The following is a 20,977-nucleotide window of genomic DNA, read 5'->3' on the forward strand; positions in this document are numbered from 1 at the left end:
CGGAAAAAAGTCAGACACACTAAAGTTAGACATGTAAAAAGTTTGACAGTTACAAATGGTCGAGAGAGTCAAAAGTTCGACATGAAAATGATCGACACAAAAATGGTAGACATATATTTTTTTTTTTTTAAATTTATGATTAGGGTTAGGTTTAGGGTTAGGCACTTACTGGAGGGTTAGGGTTAGGCACTTACCCCCACGGTAATGGCACTTACCCAGACAGTTAGGGTTAGGCACCAGGAGGGAGGGTTAGGGTTAGGCACCAAGTGGAGGGTTAGGGTGAAGATTAGGGCTAAAAAACGTTTAAAAAAAAATTGTCAACCATTTTTGTGTCGATCATTTTCATGTCAAACTTTTGACTCTGTCCACCTTTTGTACCTGTCGAAATTTTTACATGTCTAACTTTAGTGTGTCTGACTTTTGTCTGTGTCGAACTTTTTTCCCTGTCTAACTATTGACTTTCTAACATCTGGTGCCTAACTAGACATTGTCTAACTAATTACTGTCTATCTCTTATACCACACCCCCTGGAGCTATGGAACTACCCCGCACAGTAAACCCCAGAGGCTTTAACATTTGAGTTTTTTCCTCGCAGGTCCTGAGGCTTCAAGGAAAAATCTGCATTAAGCGCACCCTCGAGGCTTACTCCGCGGGATTGAGGTATTACTTAAATAGCTCAGGACAGAGCCATAGCTGCACAGTAAGGGGTAAATTTACTAAAGTGAGAGTTCTTAGAAGTGGAGATGTTGCCCATCAGATTCTAGCTATTATCTTCTAGAATGTGCTAGTTAAATGTTAAGTAGAATCTGATTGGGTGGTATGGGCAACATCCCAACTTCTAAAAACTCTCACTTTAGTAACTTTATCCCTAAGTCTCACGAATAACTGACTCTGCCCCTATGAGCCTACCATCTAGATGAATCAGTACAAAGGAAGGTATTTTGCACTGTTCACCAGGTGCCCTTTTTAAATGAATCTGCTTCCAGTCTTCAGTGTCTCCAGTGTTCATTAAAGGAGGTTTCACCATAAAATTTGTTTTTAAAAGTAAAATACCTTAACAATAATAGTATTTTGATACGGATTCCTCATCTGGAACCCTCCCCAAACACTGTATTTAGCTGGAAAGTGAGACATATAGACAGGGGCATGGTCCATCCACTTTGGTAGAAAATAGGGTCTTTGTATTCTATGGTTTTCTTCCCATCCACCATGTATTACCTTCTACCAAGAAAAAAAATATGTATTGTATCCAAAGAAAACATTAAATATTTGGGTATTTTACATCCTTTCCTCCTTATTCCAAATAGAATTTCTAGATAGCTGCTAGTTAGCATTTCATCTGTGTGGAGCCCCCAGGCTTTAGTTTCACATGTATTCTTTAAATGATGTACTATGGCCATTGATTAATCCCCATGTATTCTGTCAGTCAGCTGCTCAGTTGGTTACTTTGTGGAAACTGACGATGAAGGATGATATTTCTTTAGTTAGCATGTGGTATGACTTAACCACAAACCACATCTCCAAGTCTAATCAGCAAGTTCTCTTTCTTGCCATACGAGACTCCTCAATCTCTCAGGGCTCTACAGTCAAGTTCAATAAGCAACAGAATATGTGTGAAATGCTGTAGGACTGGTCTACAACCATTAAGAAATATGGTGAGAAAAATGAATGAACCACCATATAATTCACAAGTATGGGGCACTGCATTATCTCTGTAAATAGGTCTGAATGTTGTAAGCTTCTGAAGCCGAAATAAAAAAACTGGGATACATGACAATGTTAATCGCAGCAATTAAAAACTACACTTGTTCAGTCTCTGCAACTGAAAACAATACAACCCAGTGACCTACTGGGAATAACAGGTGTTAGTAAAGACATCTTTAAGTGATAATAAATTTAGAAATATATTAGAAATTGTGTCAGAATTTACCCTGTAAATAAACTGAGCACAAACCCTGCCAATTTTAAAACAGCTAAGGTGTCTATTTACTAAGCAGTGTTAGGAGACAGAGTGAAAAGTGATAAGAAAGTGATAAGGTGCCAGCCAATCAGCTCCCAACTGTCATTTTTCTCACAGCCTGTGAGATGACAGTTGGGAGCTGATTGGCTGGCACCTTATCACTTTCTTATCACTTTTCACTCTGTCTCCTAACACTGCTTAGTAAATAGACCCCTAAATCTGAAACCAAAAAATGTATATTTGAAATCCATGTTTCCTCTTACATCTAGCCTCAATACGCCATGCCGTGCAAGACACCTGGTTCTAGTGAGCAGTAAGGTCCTGTGTGACTCGGCTTGTGCCGGGAGTCTTTTTCACCCGAAAATGCGTTTCAGCTGCAAACAGATGCGACAAACCACTTCGCAAGAAAAGGGTCAGCTTTATTTATTTATTTGTTTATAGGGAAAGGGTATCTGCTCCAAGCAAGATAATCTTAAATGGGGCCAACTGCCTGCTTATAGCAAACAATACTCCAACCTATATGGGTGCCAACAGATTACTTACCTGCAGGTATCGGGATTCTGACTGTTGGGATGCCGCTGTCAGTATTGTGACCACTGGCATCCTGACCGCCGGGTTCCCGTACACAACCCGGTCTATTCACAGAACATTCTACACCATACTTGGCCAAGCCCTTTAACAATTTTACCTCTGTTGCTTTAATACTGTATATGCTGACACCACTTAGAGGTTTAAATTCTGACAAGAATATTAAATGCATTCTGTCTTTATAATCCATAGGCCTACAATAGTAAGGGGAACACCAAAATTCAGACTGAAAATGATTTTACTAGTTTACTATATTTATTCATTAACGTCATGCCTGTAATAGCTTATTACTGACAACTATTTCTCTACATTTGTATGTCTGCATAATTAACTAAGTACAAACGAATCGGCATTAAATAACCTGGAAAAAGCTTTTTCAAATTATTTCATATTTGCTTTCCCATAATTGTAACTGTCTAATTTGCCTATTCACATACCAATTAACACTATATTTGCATGATTCCTCCAATTAGCATAAAGCCTGTAGTTTGGTAAACATTTATTTCTTTGCTCATTAACTGACCTTCCGATGCTCCTGAAGGATGACTGATGAGGAGCATTTCTTGTTACAGACTGTGCACATAAGCCTCTTCTTAGTATTCCCTGCAATAAAAGAAAACACACCTCATGTGAGAGGAAAGCCTTTTGATTTTTCCAATGAATGATGAGTTATTTGTATTCAAGCTCAAATTGACACCTTTTAGTAGGTGTTCCACATGTTTCAGATTTTTTTAATTCACTACATATGATTTACGAAGCAAGCCATGCCAATTTATTTTAACATTTGTTACCATTTATGGTCAAATTGCTACTTTTGGAAACATATATGCATTATTGTTGAAATATAATTTCAAGCGATCAGGTCCATCATTCTTTAGGAAAGCTGAATATTAATTTTACATAGTAAAGATGCATTATTTTAAGCTAATTCATTAAGAGACCAGTGCAAGGCAAAATAATGTTCCAAATTATGCACTAAGGGCCTGATTCAGAGCAGGACGCAATTAGCGCTCGCTCGTCCTGAAAATAGGGGTGGCTATTCAAATGAACCGTTCGCTGTTTGCGCTCTGTTCACGCCTCTAGGTCTGAACGAGCGAACAAAACTTGCGGTCGTTTTTTGGGAAACTACGCCCCCTGGCCGCTCGCATCCTACGTCATGTCCGCTATTTATTAGATTAGTCGAGTACATCGAACAGGGTATTAACTGCTCGCTATTCTTGTGGTCGGTTTTTGCTACCACAATTTTGCGAGCAGTTCTGGCTATAAAATAACCCAGTGACGTGTCAATGACGCTGCTGTTTTAATTATGCACACCCTTAAAACGCCCGTTTTGACCTTTAAGCACGCCTGCGTTCTGATTTCCACTCCCCGTTTTCAAGCACCTTCCCCTGTTACCACCCACATACGCCTCATTCTGTCACTCAAATTAGCAAGCATTCGCTATTTTGCGAGCACAAGAATTTCGACCGCACTGACTGGTTTGTGCATGTGTATAACGATCCGTACGCATGAGCAGTTGGCCAAACATCGCTCGGAGCGAACGAGCTGCCGCTTACGAGTGGCTCTGAATCAGGCCCTAAGAGGGTACACAAACTGATTACGTTTCAGAGATGGGACTGTCAAATCACTCTAAACTGCCTGACTGAGGATGGTGGTTTCCCTGATTACCCAGTAAAAGCCATGTTAGCTGCTGCTAGTCATTCGCATCGGATCAACTGTGTGAACATCAGACATCTGAACAACCCTCAGGTGATTCAGGATGCATGGCAAAATCACACTGCAGGGGCCAGTGAAATTGCATCCAAAGACACAGCCACTGGCTTCGGCACACCCAGTAACCAGGGCCGACAAGCCCGTTTTCCGGAATGCTCCGCGTCGCCACCCCCAACTGCCAGCAGCATGACAATCATGTTGCAGATTTCGGGACACTGCGACGTCGCAGGACAAGATCTGCATGTGCAGCAACTGTAGATCATTAAACATCGGAGATTTACGTAAATATTAGATTTACATAAACCTCTGAATCAGGCCCTTTATTAGGTGACACAATATTATCGTGCTGAATGTGCAAATTTGTCTGGTAATTAAGATTTAACCAGCTGATAATAATGAGTTAAATTAACATGAAAAAACACACAGACACACAACAATGTCTTGGAAGTATATAAAACTAAGTATTTATATTTTGTTCTTATTGCCTCAGAGCAACAAAACAAAAGGAAATAGACTATTTTGGGGGGCACGCTTTTATACTGTATAAATGTGTGTTTTAAAATATAACTTTTAATAAATAATTCAGTAAAATATGATATTAACACGTCTCTATGAGTGTTGACTCGTTTTTCTTAAAACTACTATTTCTATAAATACTGATTGCAATCTTGAATGTAATATACAGTTAGGGGTAAATTTACTAAGATCGAATGACATTGAATGAGCCAAATTCGGCCGTTAAATGCATATTCAGAATTTACTAAAGGCTAAACTCTGCCAACTTTGGTACATTCAATGTCTAAAACTTTCGGACACATACACCATCGGAACAACTCGGCAGCACTTTCCCATAGAAAGCAATAGGACCTGGAAATTTACTAAGGATTCGTATTTGTTTTAACGGCAGAAATATTGTGCAAATCGTCCACAAAACAAATTAAAAAGAACCCAAATAGAAATCTCAAATAGAACAACTTTTTCTATTCGAGTTTCACATCTGAACCTACACAGATGCATGCACGGATCAAGGAGATCTGTGATACATGCATCTGTGTGTAAATAAATAAACACAGAAGCACGGACGGGATCAGTGAGATCTGTATGTGCTTCTGTTTTAAAAAAATAAAAACCAGTGTAAAATTAGAAAAAAAAACGGCATGGCCCCCTCCCCAAAAGAACAACCAGTACCAGGCTTTGGAGACCCAGTACTGGTTGTGCTAAATACAGGGTACAAACAACGTAGGGGTCACCTGTAGTAAGCACAATCAGCACCAGGCTATTCAGAACCAGCCCTAGTTGCCAAAATACAGGGGACAAAAGTCGTAGGGGTCCCTGTAGTAAGCACAACCAGCACCAGGTTATTCAGAACCAGTCCTGGTTGCCAAAATACAGGGGGCAAAAGACTTAGGGGTCCCCTGTATTTAGCACAAGCAGCACTGGGCTCTGAGCCGGTCCTGGTTCTGGAAATACAGGGGAAAAAATGCGCAGTGATCTGAAACATTGGTCCACCATCGATGGTATCGACTCCTTAGCCCAATTTCATGGAGTATGATATCCCAAAGCAATTTACCACATAAATGAATATATATTCATATATGTGTTTAAGTCATGTGCTCACATTCATGTTTCACATATAAAAAATAATTGCACAGTAACCTGAAACAGTGGTATATCATCAGTAATACCATCGATAATCTCAACTCATTATCCCAGTTACATAGAAAATGATATCACAGGGAAATCCACAAAACAAGTGAGAAATTGTATATCTGTATAGTGTCAGGTCATGCGTCAGCATTCATTTTCCACAGAGACAAGCACTAACGAAGTATGGTATCTGAAAGTAATCTTCCACATGAATAAGAATGAAAGGACACATATATGTGTGTCTATTGAGATCATGTACTAATATCCATTTTTCACAAATAGATATTGCATAATATCCTGAGACATTGGTACATCATTGACAATATCAAGCCCTAATCTCAACTCATATGGATTGCAAGAAAAGGACCGATTGTGCGATGTCAGACAACTGTGGACAGAGTAGGAATTGAATGCCCTGGCATCTTACAGAGGACATTTTCAAATGGTTATAGGAGTGCAACTTGTATTTTTAACTTCATAATATGATATCACCACATCGCGTAAGAATAGAGAGGGGAACTAGAGCCTTGCCACTTCTACTGTCTGTCGTCGTCCTATGGATTGGGTGGCAGATGAGAGGGTGGGGAGACAGTATCCCTTGAAAATATAGTTACAGTGGTCACTGGCGGGTCATATGGGGGAGTTAGATTGTACCTTATTCCATATGGCATTGTAAGGACAAAATGCACCCAGGACTCTACTGCGTCCATCTTGTAAAAGGAGGATAGAATATATGTGATGTGGTGGCCGTAAGTTGCCTACCATGCAAATATGTTCCAAATTTGGAGTAATATATATCAATATTTAAAGAATATAGAGGGATACTGTATAGTTTCACCCACTTCTGCTATTTGATGTCAGCCACTGGATAGGACAAAAAATGAGACAGTGGGGGGACAGCAATCCCATGAAAAATAGTCACAGTGGTCACTGGAGGTTCTATATGGGAGTTAGATTGTCTCTGATGCCATATGACAGTGCAAAGACAAGATTCACACAGGACACCCCTGCGCCCCACTTTGAAAAAAGAAGGTGTATGGTACCTGTATTTATGGAGTCAGGCTAGACAGGGCAGTATGTAGCGGTGCTAGGAATGAGGTCCCATGTGCCTCCCAGGGACCCTGGAAGTCACAGCCATTTCACCTCCAAAGTGAGGTTGGGTCACCACAGCTGCTCACTAAATATTACAGAAGAAGGTAAGTAAAGGAGATGGCGCTGCAAACAGACCTTTGCCTACTTGCCCCAAAAACCTATCCAACTAGGTTGAGTATTGGATACAAAAAAACATAAGATAGGGGTGAGTGGGGGCACTGTCTGTGCGTGAAGCCGAGGAAATACACAAGGAAAATACTTATCTTAAAGGATATAAGATAGTGTTCTCCCTTCTGTTACAGGCGTTGTCACTGATCGTCTTACTTAGAAGTCATCCATCCAGATTTGTTCATTTAATAAGGAATAAATAATACGAGGAAAAATGTGTAGATACTTCCAATAGATGATAAAGTACTATATAAATTAATAGAATGCTAATACACTCCCAAATATAAATTTGTGGGGGTTTATATATGTAAAATGTCCTGGTGTGCGCACTCTGTACGGTGCGTAGTCAATCTCATCAAGGTATCTTTAAACTTTCCACCAAGAACATTCAAAGCCTCAAATAAAATAGGTGGGTTTTTATTCCACACCGCACTGTACAGTGGCCCTGATTCAGAGCCGGACGCTCTGACGGAGCGCTCGCTCTGAATCAGGGCCGTCCCTCCTACATTTTGGAGCGGCCTCCTGGCCGCTCGCATAGCTGTGGGTGACCACCCACAGCTATAGCGAGCGGCCAAAATGATGGTCACGATGGACAAGACCATCGCGACCATCGGGCTTGCAACGAGACCCTTGCGGTAGGGCCTCGCTGCCGCAAGCCCTGGAGTGCTTTTGGCTCTATCAGAGCCGAAAGCACTCCCACTGACATCACTAGTGATGTCAGTGGGGCCGGCCCCAGACGGTAGGCGTTCCCATAGGAATATAGACATCATCACATAATTGATCTACACCCCGTTTTTTGTACCGGGGTAACTCCAAATACCCCTAGACTGCGCATACCAGGACATTTTACATATATACACCCCCACAAATTTATATTTGGGAGTGTATTAGCATTCTATTAATTTATATAGTACTTTATCATCTATTGGAAGACTCTACACATTTTTCCTCGTATTATTTATTCCTTATTAAATGAACAAATCTGGATGGATGACTTCTAAGTAAGACGATCAGTGACAAAGCCTGTAACAGAAGGGAGAACACTATCTTATATCCTTTAAGATAAGTATTTTCCTTGTGTATTTCCTCGGCTTCACGCACAGACAGTGCCCCCACTCACCCCTATCTTATGCTCACTAAATATGTCTACCTTCTGGGAAAACGTATTAAATAGTAATTTGAGAAATCCTTGCTAGGAAGTTCTGCTCATTAGGGGGTCATTGCAAACCAATCCACAAAAATGATTCTTTGTATTTAGGGATGATCTATTTCAATGATCCGTAGTGTGGGAACGTGAGGGTGTTTCAGATCCTGTAGGGCAATGCAAGTCTTTTTACAACAGCTGGACCCAAGACTCAAACCCATCTCAGGAGAAGTGAGAGGCACTACTTCTAGCAAAATGTAAATGCACAATGCACATACATATGTCTACATAAACAATTAAATAAAATAGGTTCTGGAAACACTAAAAAGTTTAAGTCAATGAAGGAGCAGTATATAATTAGCTGTGCTTTGCGGTGAAGTTTTTACTGGTGATGCAAGACGTACACCTCTAATATAAGCAATTTAAGCATTTAAACATCTTACGATATTGCACTTTGAGGCGGATTTGGACATACAGTAAGGGTGTTACCTGTGACTGAAGCAGACCTGGACATTATGGCATTTACACCTGTAAATTACACCTGTAAGGCGTCATACTCTAGCAGGTGCTGGAGGGCTGATGCAACTAGCCGCAATGATGATGGTGATCAGCAGCCTTAGCTAGTCACTTCTGGCTAATTATGGATTCTGCTGATAGTACTAAAATTAGTGTGAATGCTACATTATATGTTATTGCAGCCATCTATTTGCATTACTTGATTGATATTTCCATCTACACTCTGGGAAGGAAAAAAATGATCCTGTATGATTTTAACAGTGAAACATAACATTTATTTGTCCCGTAAACGTCTCGTTTATTGTGCCCGAAAAATTGTCGGGGCTAATTGAATCCCCCCCTATGACTGATCCATTAACATCAACGCTTGAACTAAACAGTACTTGCTCAGTCCTATGGATCAATTGTTTGGCAATTTGAAGAATACTTTGTATACGAGTGTTATAGAAATCTTTCTGTTTATTTAATAAAGTCTATTTGGGACTATTATATACATCATAAGTAGGGATGAGCGGGTTCGGTTCCCTGAGAACCGAACCCACCCGAACTTCGGGGATCCGGGGCGATCCGAGCCCAAGCTCGGATCTCCCTGTCTGCCCCGGATCCCTCTCCCGAGGCAAAACCTCGAGATCTGCTGTCGGATCTCGAGGTTTTGCCTCGAGCGGCCATTTAAAAAAAAATGCCTTTGCCTTTAATGGGCAAAGTGCTGATTGGCTGACAGAGCCGTCTGTCACGGCTCTCAGCCAATCAGCATTATGGTGCTCATTTGCATGTAGCACGGACTCGTGAGATCCGTGCTACATGCATCTGTGTGATTGACACAGAGCACTAACGGGTCCGTGAGACCCGTCTGTGCTGCTGTGGTAAATAAAAAAAAAAAAACCTGTGTAAAAAGAGAAAAAAATGGCGTGCCCCCCCCCAAAAAAAGAGCAACCAGCCCCGGGCATTAGTGACCCAGTGCTGGGTGTGCTTAAATACAGGGGACAAACGACGTAGGGGTCCCCTGTACTTAAACACAACCAGCACCGGGCTAGTCAGAACCAGAGCTGGTTGCCAAAATACGGGGGACAAACGACGTAGGGGTCCCCCGTATTCTGCGCAACCAGCTCTGGGCTCTGATCCGGTCCTGGTTCTGGAAATACAGGGGAAAAAAATGAGTAGGGTTCCCCTGTATGTTCCAGAACCAGCACTGGACTTTTTCTAGCGGGGGGCTGATGCCACAGCCAGGGGAGCCCTTTCACCGGGCCCCCCAGCCGCAGCATCAGCCCTGACCGCTAGTCAGCCCAGGCCGGGGATCCCTGGAGAGCTGGGGACCCCCCCAATAAAGGGGTCACCCTCTCCAGGGCACCCCAGGCCCAGGCTGATAGCCCGGGGCTATCCCCGCCACCCCTGGTGGCGGTGGGTGGCGGGTTGATTGTGTGGTGTGGTGTAAATAAAGAATATCAAACATTGTCTTTACAAGTAGAACTGCAAGTCCCAGCAAGCCTGCCCCGCATGCTGGTACTTGGAGAACCACAAGTACCAGCATGCAGGGCATTAAGGGCCCACTAGTACCTGTAGTTCACCTGTAAAAAAATGTTTAAAAAAAACACAGGACACACACACCGTGACAGTATAAGTTTATTAAACATACACACACACACATGTACACATACTCACCTATGTAACCCTGTAGCATCGGTCCACTTGTCCGGTAAAGTATCCATAGGGGACCTGTGAAAAAAAACATACTCACCATCTCCTATGCGAGGTTCTGTCCTCTTCGTTCCAAAGTAGGCATCCCCGGACTTGGCAAAAAAAAAAAACGAAAACGCGATCCACGAACTTAGTACCGTTCTATAGAACGGTACTTCCCGAATGAGAGCTTAGCGGCGGGGTATCACCATGGAAACCCCGCTGCTAAGCGTTCATTGGCTGAGAGAGGTCATCTCCCGTCTCTCAGCCAATGAACGGCTCCCTCCATTGTAGTCAATGCTGGGAGCCGCAAGGTTATTAAAGTTTACCCTGCGGTTCCCACCATTGACTACAATGGAGGGAGCCGTTCATTGGCTGAGAGACGGGAGATGACCTCTCTCAGCCAATGAACGCTTAGCAGCGGGGTTTCCATGGTGATACCCCGCCGCTAAGCTCTCATTCGGGAAGTACCGTTCTATAGAACGGTACTAAGTTCGTGGATCGCGTTTTCGTTTTTTTTTTTTGCCAAGTCTGGGGATGCCTACTTTGGAACGAAGAGGACAGAACCTCGCATAGGAGATGGTGAGTATGTTTTTTTCACAGGTCCCCTATGGATACTTTACCGGACAAGTGGACCGATGCTACAGGTTACATAGGTGAGTATGTGTACATGTGTGTGTGTGTATGTATGTTTAATAAACTTATACTGTCACGGTGTGTGTGTCCTGTGTTTTTTTAAACATTTTTTTTACAGGTGAACTACAGGTACTAGTGGGCCCTTAATGCCCTGCATGCTGGTACTTGTGGTTCTCCAAGTACCAGCATGCGGGGCAGGCTAGCTGGGACTTGCAGTTCTACTTGTAAAGACAATGTTTGATATTCTTTATTTACACCACACCACACAATCAACCCGCCACCCACCGCCACCAGGGGTGGCGGGGATAGCCCCGGGCTATCAGCCTGGGCCTGGGGTGCCCTGGAGAGGGTGACCCCTTTATTGGGGGGGTCCCCAGCTCTCCAGGGATCCCCGGCCTGGGCTGACTAGCGGTCAGGGTTGATGCTGCGGCTGGGGGGCCCGGTGAAAGGGCTCCCCTGGCTGTGGCATCAGCCCCCCGCTAGAAAAAGTCCAGTGCTGGTTCTGGAACATACAGGGGAACCCTACTCATTTTTTGTCCCCTATATTTCCAGAACCAGGACCGGATCAGAGCCCAGAGCTGGTTGCGCAGAATACAGGGGACCCCTACGTCGTTTGTCCCCCGTATTTTGGCAACCAGCGCTGGTTCTGACTAGCCCGGTGCTGGTTGTGCTTAAGTACAGGGGACCCCTACGTCGTTTGTCCCCTGTATTTAAGCACACCCAGCACTGGGTTACTAATGCCCGGGGCTGGTTGCTCTTTTTTGGGGGGGTGCACGCCATTTTTTTCTTTTTTTACACAGGTATTTTTTTTTTTTTTTACCACAGCAGCACAGACGGGTCTCACGGACCTGTCATTGCTCTGTGCCAATCACACAGATGCATGTAGCACGGATCTCCCGGGTTCGTGCTACATGCAAATGGGCACCATAACGCTGATTGGCTTCCTGTCTGCCACTGCAGTGCCACTCCTAGATGGGCCACGTGTTTGTGCCGCCCCCTTGTGTCGCTTAGCATAGTCATCCAGCTTCCTCGGTACAACCTTTTGGCCTAAAAACAATATTGTGAGGTGTGAGGTGTTCAGAATAGAGTGGAAATGAGTGGAAATTAATGTTATTGGGGTTATTAATAGCGTAGGAACAAAAAAAGGCCCATTTATGTGATTTTAGCGTTTTTTTTTTATTTTTTAAGAAAAAATCCAGATCCAAAACACAAAACCCAGAACCCAAAACACGGAAGGGTGGTTTTGGCAAAACCAATCCAGATCCAAAACACGAAGAAAGATCCAGATCCAAAACCAAAACACAAAACACGAAAAGTGTCCGGTGCACACCCCTAATATATATATATATATATTAGGGGTGAGCGGGTTCGGATTTCAGAAATCCGAACCCCCCCGATCCGAGTCCGATCCGAGTCAGGCTCGACTTTTCCCGCCTGACTCGGATTCTGAAATCGAGGCAAAACGTCATCATCCCGCCTTCCGAGTCTCGCGGGTTTTGGATCCTATATAAGGTACCCACGTCGGCGCCATTTTCTCACTCGGCTGTGGACAGTGAAGAGGGAGGGTGGGAGTTAGGGCTGTGTAGTGTAGTGTAGTGTAGTGCTGCTGTTGTCCACTACTTCAAAGTCCATAGGGGCTGGCTGGACTGTGTTGTGCAGTCAGTTCTCCATAGGGGCTGTGTCCACTCCAAAGTCCTGTGCAGTGTCCCAGTCCTAAAGAGGTGCTGTAGTGTTGTCCAGGGGGTGCTCTGTCCATCAGGGGTGCTCCCCCCAAGTGCTAAAAAAATAATATATTTTCTGTGTTTGTGAATTGTGTGCGCAGTAGCCGCACGTGCATCAACAAAGTAGTGCCAAGCGTGCGCCTGTGTCATAAGTAAAGGGCCGGCTGGCTTGACCGTTAAAGGGTGCTGTAACCCCCGAAAGTACACTCCAGTCCAAACCAAAAAAAAATTATTTTCTGTGTTTGTGAATTGTGTGCGCAGTAGCCGCACGTGCATCAACAAAGTAGTGCCAAGCGTGCGCCTGTGTCATAAGTAAAGGGCCGGCTGGCTTGACCGTTAAGGGTGCTGTAACCCCCGAAAGTACACTCCAGTCCAAACCAAAAAAAAAATTATTTTCTGTGTTTGTGAATTGTGTGCGCAGTAGCCGCACGTGCATCAACAAAGTAGTGCCAAGCGTGCGCCTGTGTCATAAGTAAAGGGCCGGCTGGCTTGACCGTTAAGGGTGCTGTAACCCCCGAAAGTACACTCCAGTCCAAACCAAAAAAAAAATTATTTTCTGTGTTTGTGAATTGTGTGCGCAGTAGCCGCACGTGCATCAACAAAGTAGTGCCAAGCGTGCGCCTGTGTCATAAGTAAAGGGCCGGCTGGCTTGACCGTTAAGGGTGCTGTAACCCCCGAAAGTACACTCCAGTCCAAACCAAAAAAAAAATTATTTTCTGTGTTTGTGAATTGTGTGCGCAGTAGCCGCACGTGCATCAACAAAGTAGTGCCAAGTGTGCGCCTGTGTCATAAGTAAAGGGCCGGCTGGCTTGACCGTTAAAGGGTGCTGTAACCCCCAAAGTACACTCCAGTCCAAACCAAAAAAAAAATTATTTTCTGTGTTTGTGAATTGTGTGCGCAGTAGCCGCATGTGCATCAACAAAGTAGTGCCAAGCGTGCGCCTGTGTCATAAGTAAAGGGCCAGCTGGCTTGACCGTTAAAGGGTGCTGTAACCCCCAAAGTACACTCCAGTCCAAACCAAAAAAAAATTTATTTTCTGTGTTTGTGAATTGTGTGCGCAGTAGCCGCACGTGCATCAACAAAGTAGTGCCAAGCGTGCGCCTGTGTCATAAGTAAAGGGCCGGCTGGCTTGACCGTTAAGGGTGCTGTAACCCCCGAAAGTACACTCCAGTCCAAATCAAAAAAAATATTATTTTCTGTGTTTGTGAATTGTGTGCGCAGTAGCCGCACGTGCATCAACAAAGTAGTGCCAAGCGTGCGCCTGTGTCATAAGTAAAGGGCCGGCTGGCTTGACCGTTAAAGGGTGCTGTAACCCCCAAAGTACACTCCAGTCCAAACCAAAAAAAAAATTATTTTCTGTGTTTGTGAATTGTGTGCGCAGTAGCCGCATGTGCATCAACAAAGTAGTGCCAAGCGTGCGCCTGTGTCATAAGTAAAGGGCCGGCTGGCTTGACCGTTAAAGGGTTCTGTAACCCCCAAAGTACACTCCAAACCAAAAAAATATATATTTTCTGTGTTTGTGACTTGTGTGCACTGTGGCTGCACGTGCATCAACAAAGGAGCAGCGCCAAGCGTGCGCCTGTGTCCCATAAGTAAAGATCCGGCTGGCTCATTTCTTAAAGGGTGGTGTAACCCACAAAGTGCACTACTCTCCAGCAAAAATAAAAAAATATTTTCTGTGTTTGTGTGCGCTTTAGCCGCACGTATATATATCAATATAACATAAATGGAGGACCAAACTTTCTCTGATAAAAATAAAATAGGGAAAGATCAAGAACCACTTCCTACTAGTGTTGTTGCTGCTGCTGGGAGTTGTTCATCATCCCAGAGAGGAAGTAGGAACATCACTACTTTTACTAAACAATTGACCCTCCAACAGTCCCTAGCGATGAGGATGAAGTACGACAGCAGTCATCCTGAAGCAAAACGTATAACTGAGGCCTTGACTGCTATGTTGGTGTTAGACGTGCGTCCGGTATCCGACATTAGTGCAGTGGGATTTAGACAATTGATGGAGGTAGTGTGTCCTCGGTTCCAAATCCCGTCTAGATTCCACCTGCATCCTCAAAGCAGCAGCGACAAGCGTGCGTCTGTCTGTTAAAGGGTGGTGACACCCTCAAAGTGTGCTACACAAACAATTAAAATATTGTTCTTTTTTCTTCTGTCTTTGTGAAATGTGTGGGCTGTAGCCGCACTTGCATCCTTAAAGCAGCAGCGACAAGCGTGCGTCTGTCTGTTAAAGGGTGGTGACACCCTCAAAGTGTGCTACACAAACAATTAAAATATTGTTCTTTTTTTTTCTGTCTTTGTGAATTGTGTGGGCTGTAGCCGCACTTGCATCCTCAAAGCAGCAGCGACAAGCGTGCGTCTGTCTGTTAAAGGGTGTTGTAACTCTCAAAGTGCTCCAAAAAATCAAAAAAATTTTTTTTATGTGTTTGTGACTTGTGTGCGATGTAGCCACACTTGCATCCTCAAAGCAGCAGCGACAAGCGTGCGTCTGTCTGTTAAAGGGTGGTGACACCCTCAAAGTGTGCTACACAAACAATAAAAATATTCTTCTTCTTTTTTCTGTCTTTGTGAATTGTGTGGGCTGTAGCCGCACCTGCATCCTTAAAGCAGCAGCGACAAGCGTGCGTCTGTCTGTTAAAGGGTGGTGTAACTCACGAAGTGCTCCAAAAAATAAAAAACTATTTTTTTAATGTGTTTGTGACTTGTGTGCGATGTAGCCGCACTTGCATCCTCAAAGCAGCAGCGACAAGCGTGCGTCTGTCTGTTAAAGGGTGGTGACACCCTCAAAGTGTGCTACACAAACAATAAAAATATTCTTTTTTCTGTCTTTGTGAATTGTGTGGGCTGTAGCCGCACCTGCATCCTTAAAGCAGCAGCGACAAGCGTGCGTCTGTCTGTTAAAGGGTGGTGACACCCTCAAAGTGTGCTACACAAACAATTAAAATATTGTTCTTTTTTCTGTCTTTGTGAATTGTGTGGGCTGTAGCCGCACCTGCATCCTTAAAGCAGCTGCGACAAGCGTGCGTCTGTCTGTTAAAGGGTGGTGACACCCTCAAAGTGTGCTACACAAACAATTAAAATATTGTTCTTTTTTTTTCGGTCTTTGTGAAATGTGTGGGCTGTAGCCGCACCTGCATCCTTAAAGCAGCAGCGACAAGCGTGCGTCTGTCTGTTAAAGGGTGGTGACACCTTCAAAGTGTGCTACACAAACAATAAAAATATTCTTCTTCTTTTATCTGTCTATGTGAATTGTGTGGGCTGTAGCCGCACCTGCATCCTTAAAGCAGCAGCGACAAGCGTGCGTCTGTCTGTTAAAGGGTGGTGACACCCTCAAAGTGTTCTACACAAACAATTAAAATATTGTTCTTTTTTTTCGGTCTTTGTGAAATGTGTGGGCTGTAGCCGCACCTGCATCCTTAAAGCAGCAGCGACAAGCGTGCGTCTGTCTGTTAAAGGGTGGTGTAACTCTCAAAGTGCTCCAAAAAATAAAAAACTATTTTTTTTATGTGTTTGTGACTTGTGTGCGATGTAGCCGCACTTGCATCCTTAAAGCAGCAGCGACAAGCGTGCGTCTGTCTGTTAAAGGGTGGTGACACCCTCAAAGTGTGCTACACAAACAATAAAAATATTCTTCTTTTTTCTGTCTTTGTGAATTGTGTGGGCTGTAGCCGCACCTGCATCCTTAAAGCAGCAGCGACAAGCGTGCGTCTGTCTGTTAAAGGGTGGTGACACCCTCAAAGTGTGCTACACAAACAATTAAAATATTGTTCTTTTTTTTTCGGTCTTTGTGAAATGTGTGGGCTGTAGCCGCACCTGCATCCTTAAAGCAGCAGCGACAAGCGTGCGTCTGTCTGTTAAAGGGTGGTGACACCCTCAAAGTGTGCTACACAAAGAATAAAAATATTCTTCTTCTTTTTTCTGTCTTTGTGAATTGTGTGGGCTGTAGCCGCACTTGCATCCTCAAAGCAGCAGCGACAAGCGTGCGTCTGTCTGTTAGAGGGTGGTGTAACCCTCAAAGTGTGCTCCACAAACAATAAAAATATTCTTTTTTTTTTTCTGTCTTTGTGAATTGTGTGGGCTGTAGCCGCACTTGAATCCTCAAAGCAGCAGCGACAAGCGTGCGTCTGTCTGTTAAAGGATTACATCGGTGACAGCATCCAAGTAGGCATGTCAGACAGTCCGTACCTGTACTGGCAGGAAAAAGAAGCAATTTGGAGGTCCCTGTACAAACTGGCTCTATTTTACCTGAGTTGCCCCCCCTCCAGTGTGTACTCCGAAAGAGTGTTTAGTGCAGCCGGGAACCTTGTTAGCGAAAGGCGTAGGAGGTTGCTTCCACAAAATGTGGAGAAGATGATGTTCATAAAATGAATGATCAACTCTTCCAGGGAGACCAGCCTCCAGAACGTACAGAGGGACCTGTGGTACCAGAAGGGACGAATTAATACTCTGTGAGGATGAGGATGTACATAACACTGAAGAGGGTGAGGAATCTGTGGATGAGGAGGATGAGGACGACTTCTTGCCTCCGTAGAGCCAGTTTGTGCAGGGACAGATTAATTGCCAGCTTGTTTTGTGGGGGCCCAAACGAACCAATCATTTCAGCCACAGTTGTGTGGCAGACCCTGGCGCTGAAATGATTGGTTTGTTAAAGTGTGCATGTCCTGTTTATACAACATAAGGGTGGGTGGGAGGGCCCAAGGACAATTCCATCTTGCACCTCTTTTTTTTCTTTGCATTATGTACAGTTTGGGGCCTAGTTTTTCAATGCCATCCTGTCTGCCACTGCAGTTTCACGCCTAGATGGGTCACGTGTTTGTGCCGCCCACTCGTGTCGCTTAGCATAGTCATCCAGCTACCTCGGTGCAACCTTTTGGACATAAAAACACTATTGTGAGGTGTGAGGTATTCAGAATAGACTGGAAATGAGTGGAAATTAAGGTTATTGAGGTTAATAATAGCATAGGAGCAGAAAAACCTACAAATTCTGTGATTTTAGCTGTTTTTATGCTTTTTTTCAAAAAAATACAGATCCAAAACACAAAACCCAGAACCCAAAACACGGAAGGGTGGTTTTGGCAAAACCAATCCAGATCCAAAACACGAAGAAAGATCCAGATCCAAAACCAAAACACAAAACACGAAAAGTGGCCGGTGCACACCCCTAATCATAAGATAGTCAATTTAAAGAAAACTGCCGAACCTGTGTGTTACATAAGTGGAATGCTAGTTAAATTGGAAAACATCCTGTTATTTGCAGAAACAATTGGCTTAAGAATTAACAGCAGATTTTGGAAATCCTTTCTCTAATATATCGCCTTCATTCTAAATTCGCTACTTTTTCCCCAAAACATAAAACCTGAAAAATGTACGATTCCAAGTGAAAATGAATGTTCTCTATCCATGCAGTCATGAAATTATATTTTGAATCTACAAATGTCCCCAAAAAATATATGAAGGCAATAATTAACAATTTACTGTTGATAATATATTGTTGTGCAACCCGCAAATGTATTAATACACACGCCAATAATACAGTATTGTCATATACACACAAATAATGAACTTTGGCACTATCTGTAAATATTGCATTTGGACATTTCTGAAATATACTGTATGTGAAATAAAAGAAATACAAAATAAAAAAAGCTTTACCAACCGTTATACAATGCTCCTTTGTGTGCCACCACATTAATTCCAATATATAGTAGGGATGTGCAGGCTCGGATAGGTTCGAGTTTGCACGTGGAGTTCGGATTTTTCCCTCCAAAAAAACGGAACTCACAACGAGGCAAAACGTCATCTTACATGGACGAACATCATCATTCCTGGTCTTTTGTCCAGGAATGATGATGTTCGTCCATGCAAGATGACGTTTTGCCTCGTTCTGAGTTCCGTTTTTTTGGAGGGAAAAATCCGAACTCCACGTGCAAACTCGAACCTATCCGAGCCTGCACATCCCTAATATATAGTAACCTTGTTATAACACCAGATGTGTCCCGTGTATTTAGCTAGTGTTATAAAGATGAAAAACTGTATTCTCAATTGTTGTAAATGTTACAAGTGTACTCTAATAAATGAGAAAACATTTACATTACGTTTTATGCCTTTTAGGTCAATATGGCATAAGCTGAATTTTGAACTGTGAAATCAAGAATTAACACTAATAAATATAAAAAGTTTGCTGCAAACGTGATGATAGCACTGAATTAAATGCCATTGCCTAAAAAGCATTAGAAACTATGTTGATTGTAAATCGAGCCTTCTGTTAACATTTCAAATTAGACTTTTTTCTAAGTCCAGAAAAATCAATATAAATCGATACAATCTGAGATAGGAAACACAGCGTCAGTAAAGATGATAACAGCACTGGGATTAGTTCTCTCAATATGAAGCTGATACTATGTTCACTGCAAACTCGTTAAATAAAATGTGAGAACTGCATCCCAAAAGACCTTGTTATAGCGAGAGGGTCATACAATTCTAGGTCCATGAGAGTCAGCACTCTAAATCTCAACAGTCAATAAAAATCTAGTTGCCAGGAAGATGCTCAAGGAATGTATTGTATCCCCCAATGTCCAATGGTCATTGTTCTTTTAGAAAGTTTACTACCATCCCATTGTTGCTCAGGAAGTATTTTGAGGTGTTAAATTTCACGTTAACAAATGGCATTTAGACAATTTCCAAATTAAAAAAAAAAGTCAAGACCTTGATCAAATGTAATCATTCCTATCAAAGCCTTTTCTTCTAAAAGCATTTACAGATGTAGCATGATCAGGGCACAAAGCACTATTTTTACTACAGGAAAGCGACCAGATGCTATAAAACAAGGAGTAGCATATGATTATTTTTGTTTAACGTGAGTTGCTTTTCAGTTAGCAGGACTGGTTGATTAGCTGATTTTCCGGTTTGAAGCTTGCAAAGACTTTCAGAGGGTATCAGATATCGCCTTTTTTTCTGATTACTCTGGTTACTGAAAGTTAATAAACCACATAAAATATTTTATTTAACAACAAAACAAAAATATTGTAGTCTATTTATCAATGTCTTTTAATTTGAATAGTAGGGCAAAATCAGGGCAAATGCAGACCATGAAAAATGACAATAGTCGTCTTCAGGATTCATCTTTCATTTTTGTGTAGTTTTATCTTGAAAATAAAAATAATACATAGGCCAGAAGGCATATGGACATGACCTACAGATGCAGCACGTGTCAAACTGTGTACTAAGCTGAACATTTGGTTAATCTTCCGCATTATGCTTCTTTAATGAAGCACGTTGGACTGAGTTTCCCAAAACGTAACATAGAAATTCCATTCAGCACCTTTTTTATATAGGTAATTATCCTGTGCATGTCGGATGAATGAAAAGCACAAAGCACGTGCAGGCTATGGCTTGTGAATAAAACAACAATATTTGTGTCCCAATTAAACGAATGAATCGGCAGCATGTGTGGCGTGAGTGGAGGAAACTTTCAGTCCCACGATCACCACTAAGAAGTAATTCATGTTGGGCTTTTTGAACTACACTGGAAGCCAAGAAAAAAAGAGAAAATACTTTAATTTCCATTTTTGACTGAGCTTATATGTATAAAGGTTAAACATTGGGATTCACTTCTTGAAAATAAGTATTGCTCCTGATGAAAGCAGCCATGCTTGTTTCCAATCTACTATACTTATGTGGTACTGACAGTATGAAGACCAGTGTTAAAGTTTATGTGATAAAGAAGTGTTGGTTCTTTAACTTAAAGCTAAAAACAAGTGTAACAATCAACTAACTGCCCAGAATACAACACAATGAACAGAAAAAGAAGCACATTCAACTTTGTCTGTGGCTTGTGAATTCTAAAATCTTCTAAACCCCCCCAAAATTCAGCTAACCCTATCTCCATTTTCATGACTCCAGCTCCCCTTCCCCCACAACCAACCTCAGCTTGGTCTGGTTTCCACTTTAAAAGGGAGAACACAGGTCTGGAAACCAGCATAGAGCTGGGGACCCCACAAGGTGTGTGTGTGGTTAAATGCAGGGGGGTAAATAGGATGCAGGAAATTGAATGCTCCCTCTCAGTAGCTACCAGCCCTATGCTGAACAGTATGGGTCTATCACAGAACC

At 42.8% G+C, this 20,977-nt stretch overlaps 1 protein-coding gene across 5 annotated transcripts in view; it reads right to left on the reverse strand.

Annotated features, from left to right (window-relative positions):
- Nucleotides 1–20,977, reverse strand: part of PRDM5 (PR/SET domain 5) — a 261,584-nt gene that overhangs the window by 185,983 nt on the left and 54,624 nt on the right. For all 5 annotated transcript variants that reach the window (XM_088452227.1, XM_088452225.1, XM_088452226.1 and 2 more), the window contains one exon: nucleotides 3,072–3,151. In XM_088452227.1, coding sequence (XP_088308353.1) covers nucleotides 3,072–3,151 — 80 coding nt within the window. The remainder of the gene's footprint in view (nucleotides 1–3,071; nucleotides 3,152–20,977) is intronic.

Source organism: Taudactylus pleione, unplaced genomic scaffold, assembly GCF_031769625.1.
Source record: "Taudactylus pleione unplaced genomic scaffold, aTauple2 ptg000036l, whole genome shotgun sequence".
NCBI lineage: Eukaryota > Metazoa > Chordata > Amphibia > Anura > Myobatrachidae > Taudactylus > Taudactylus pleione.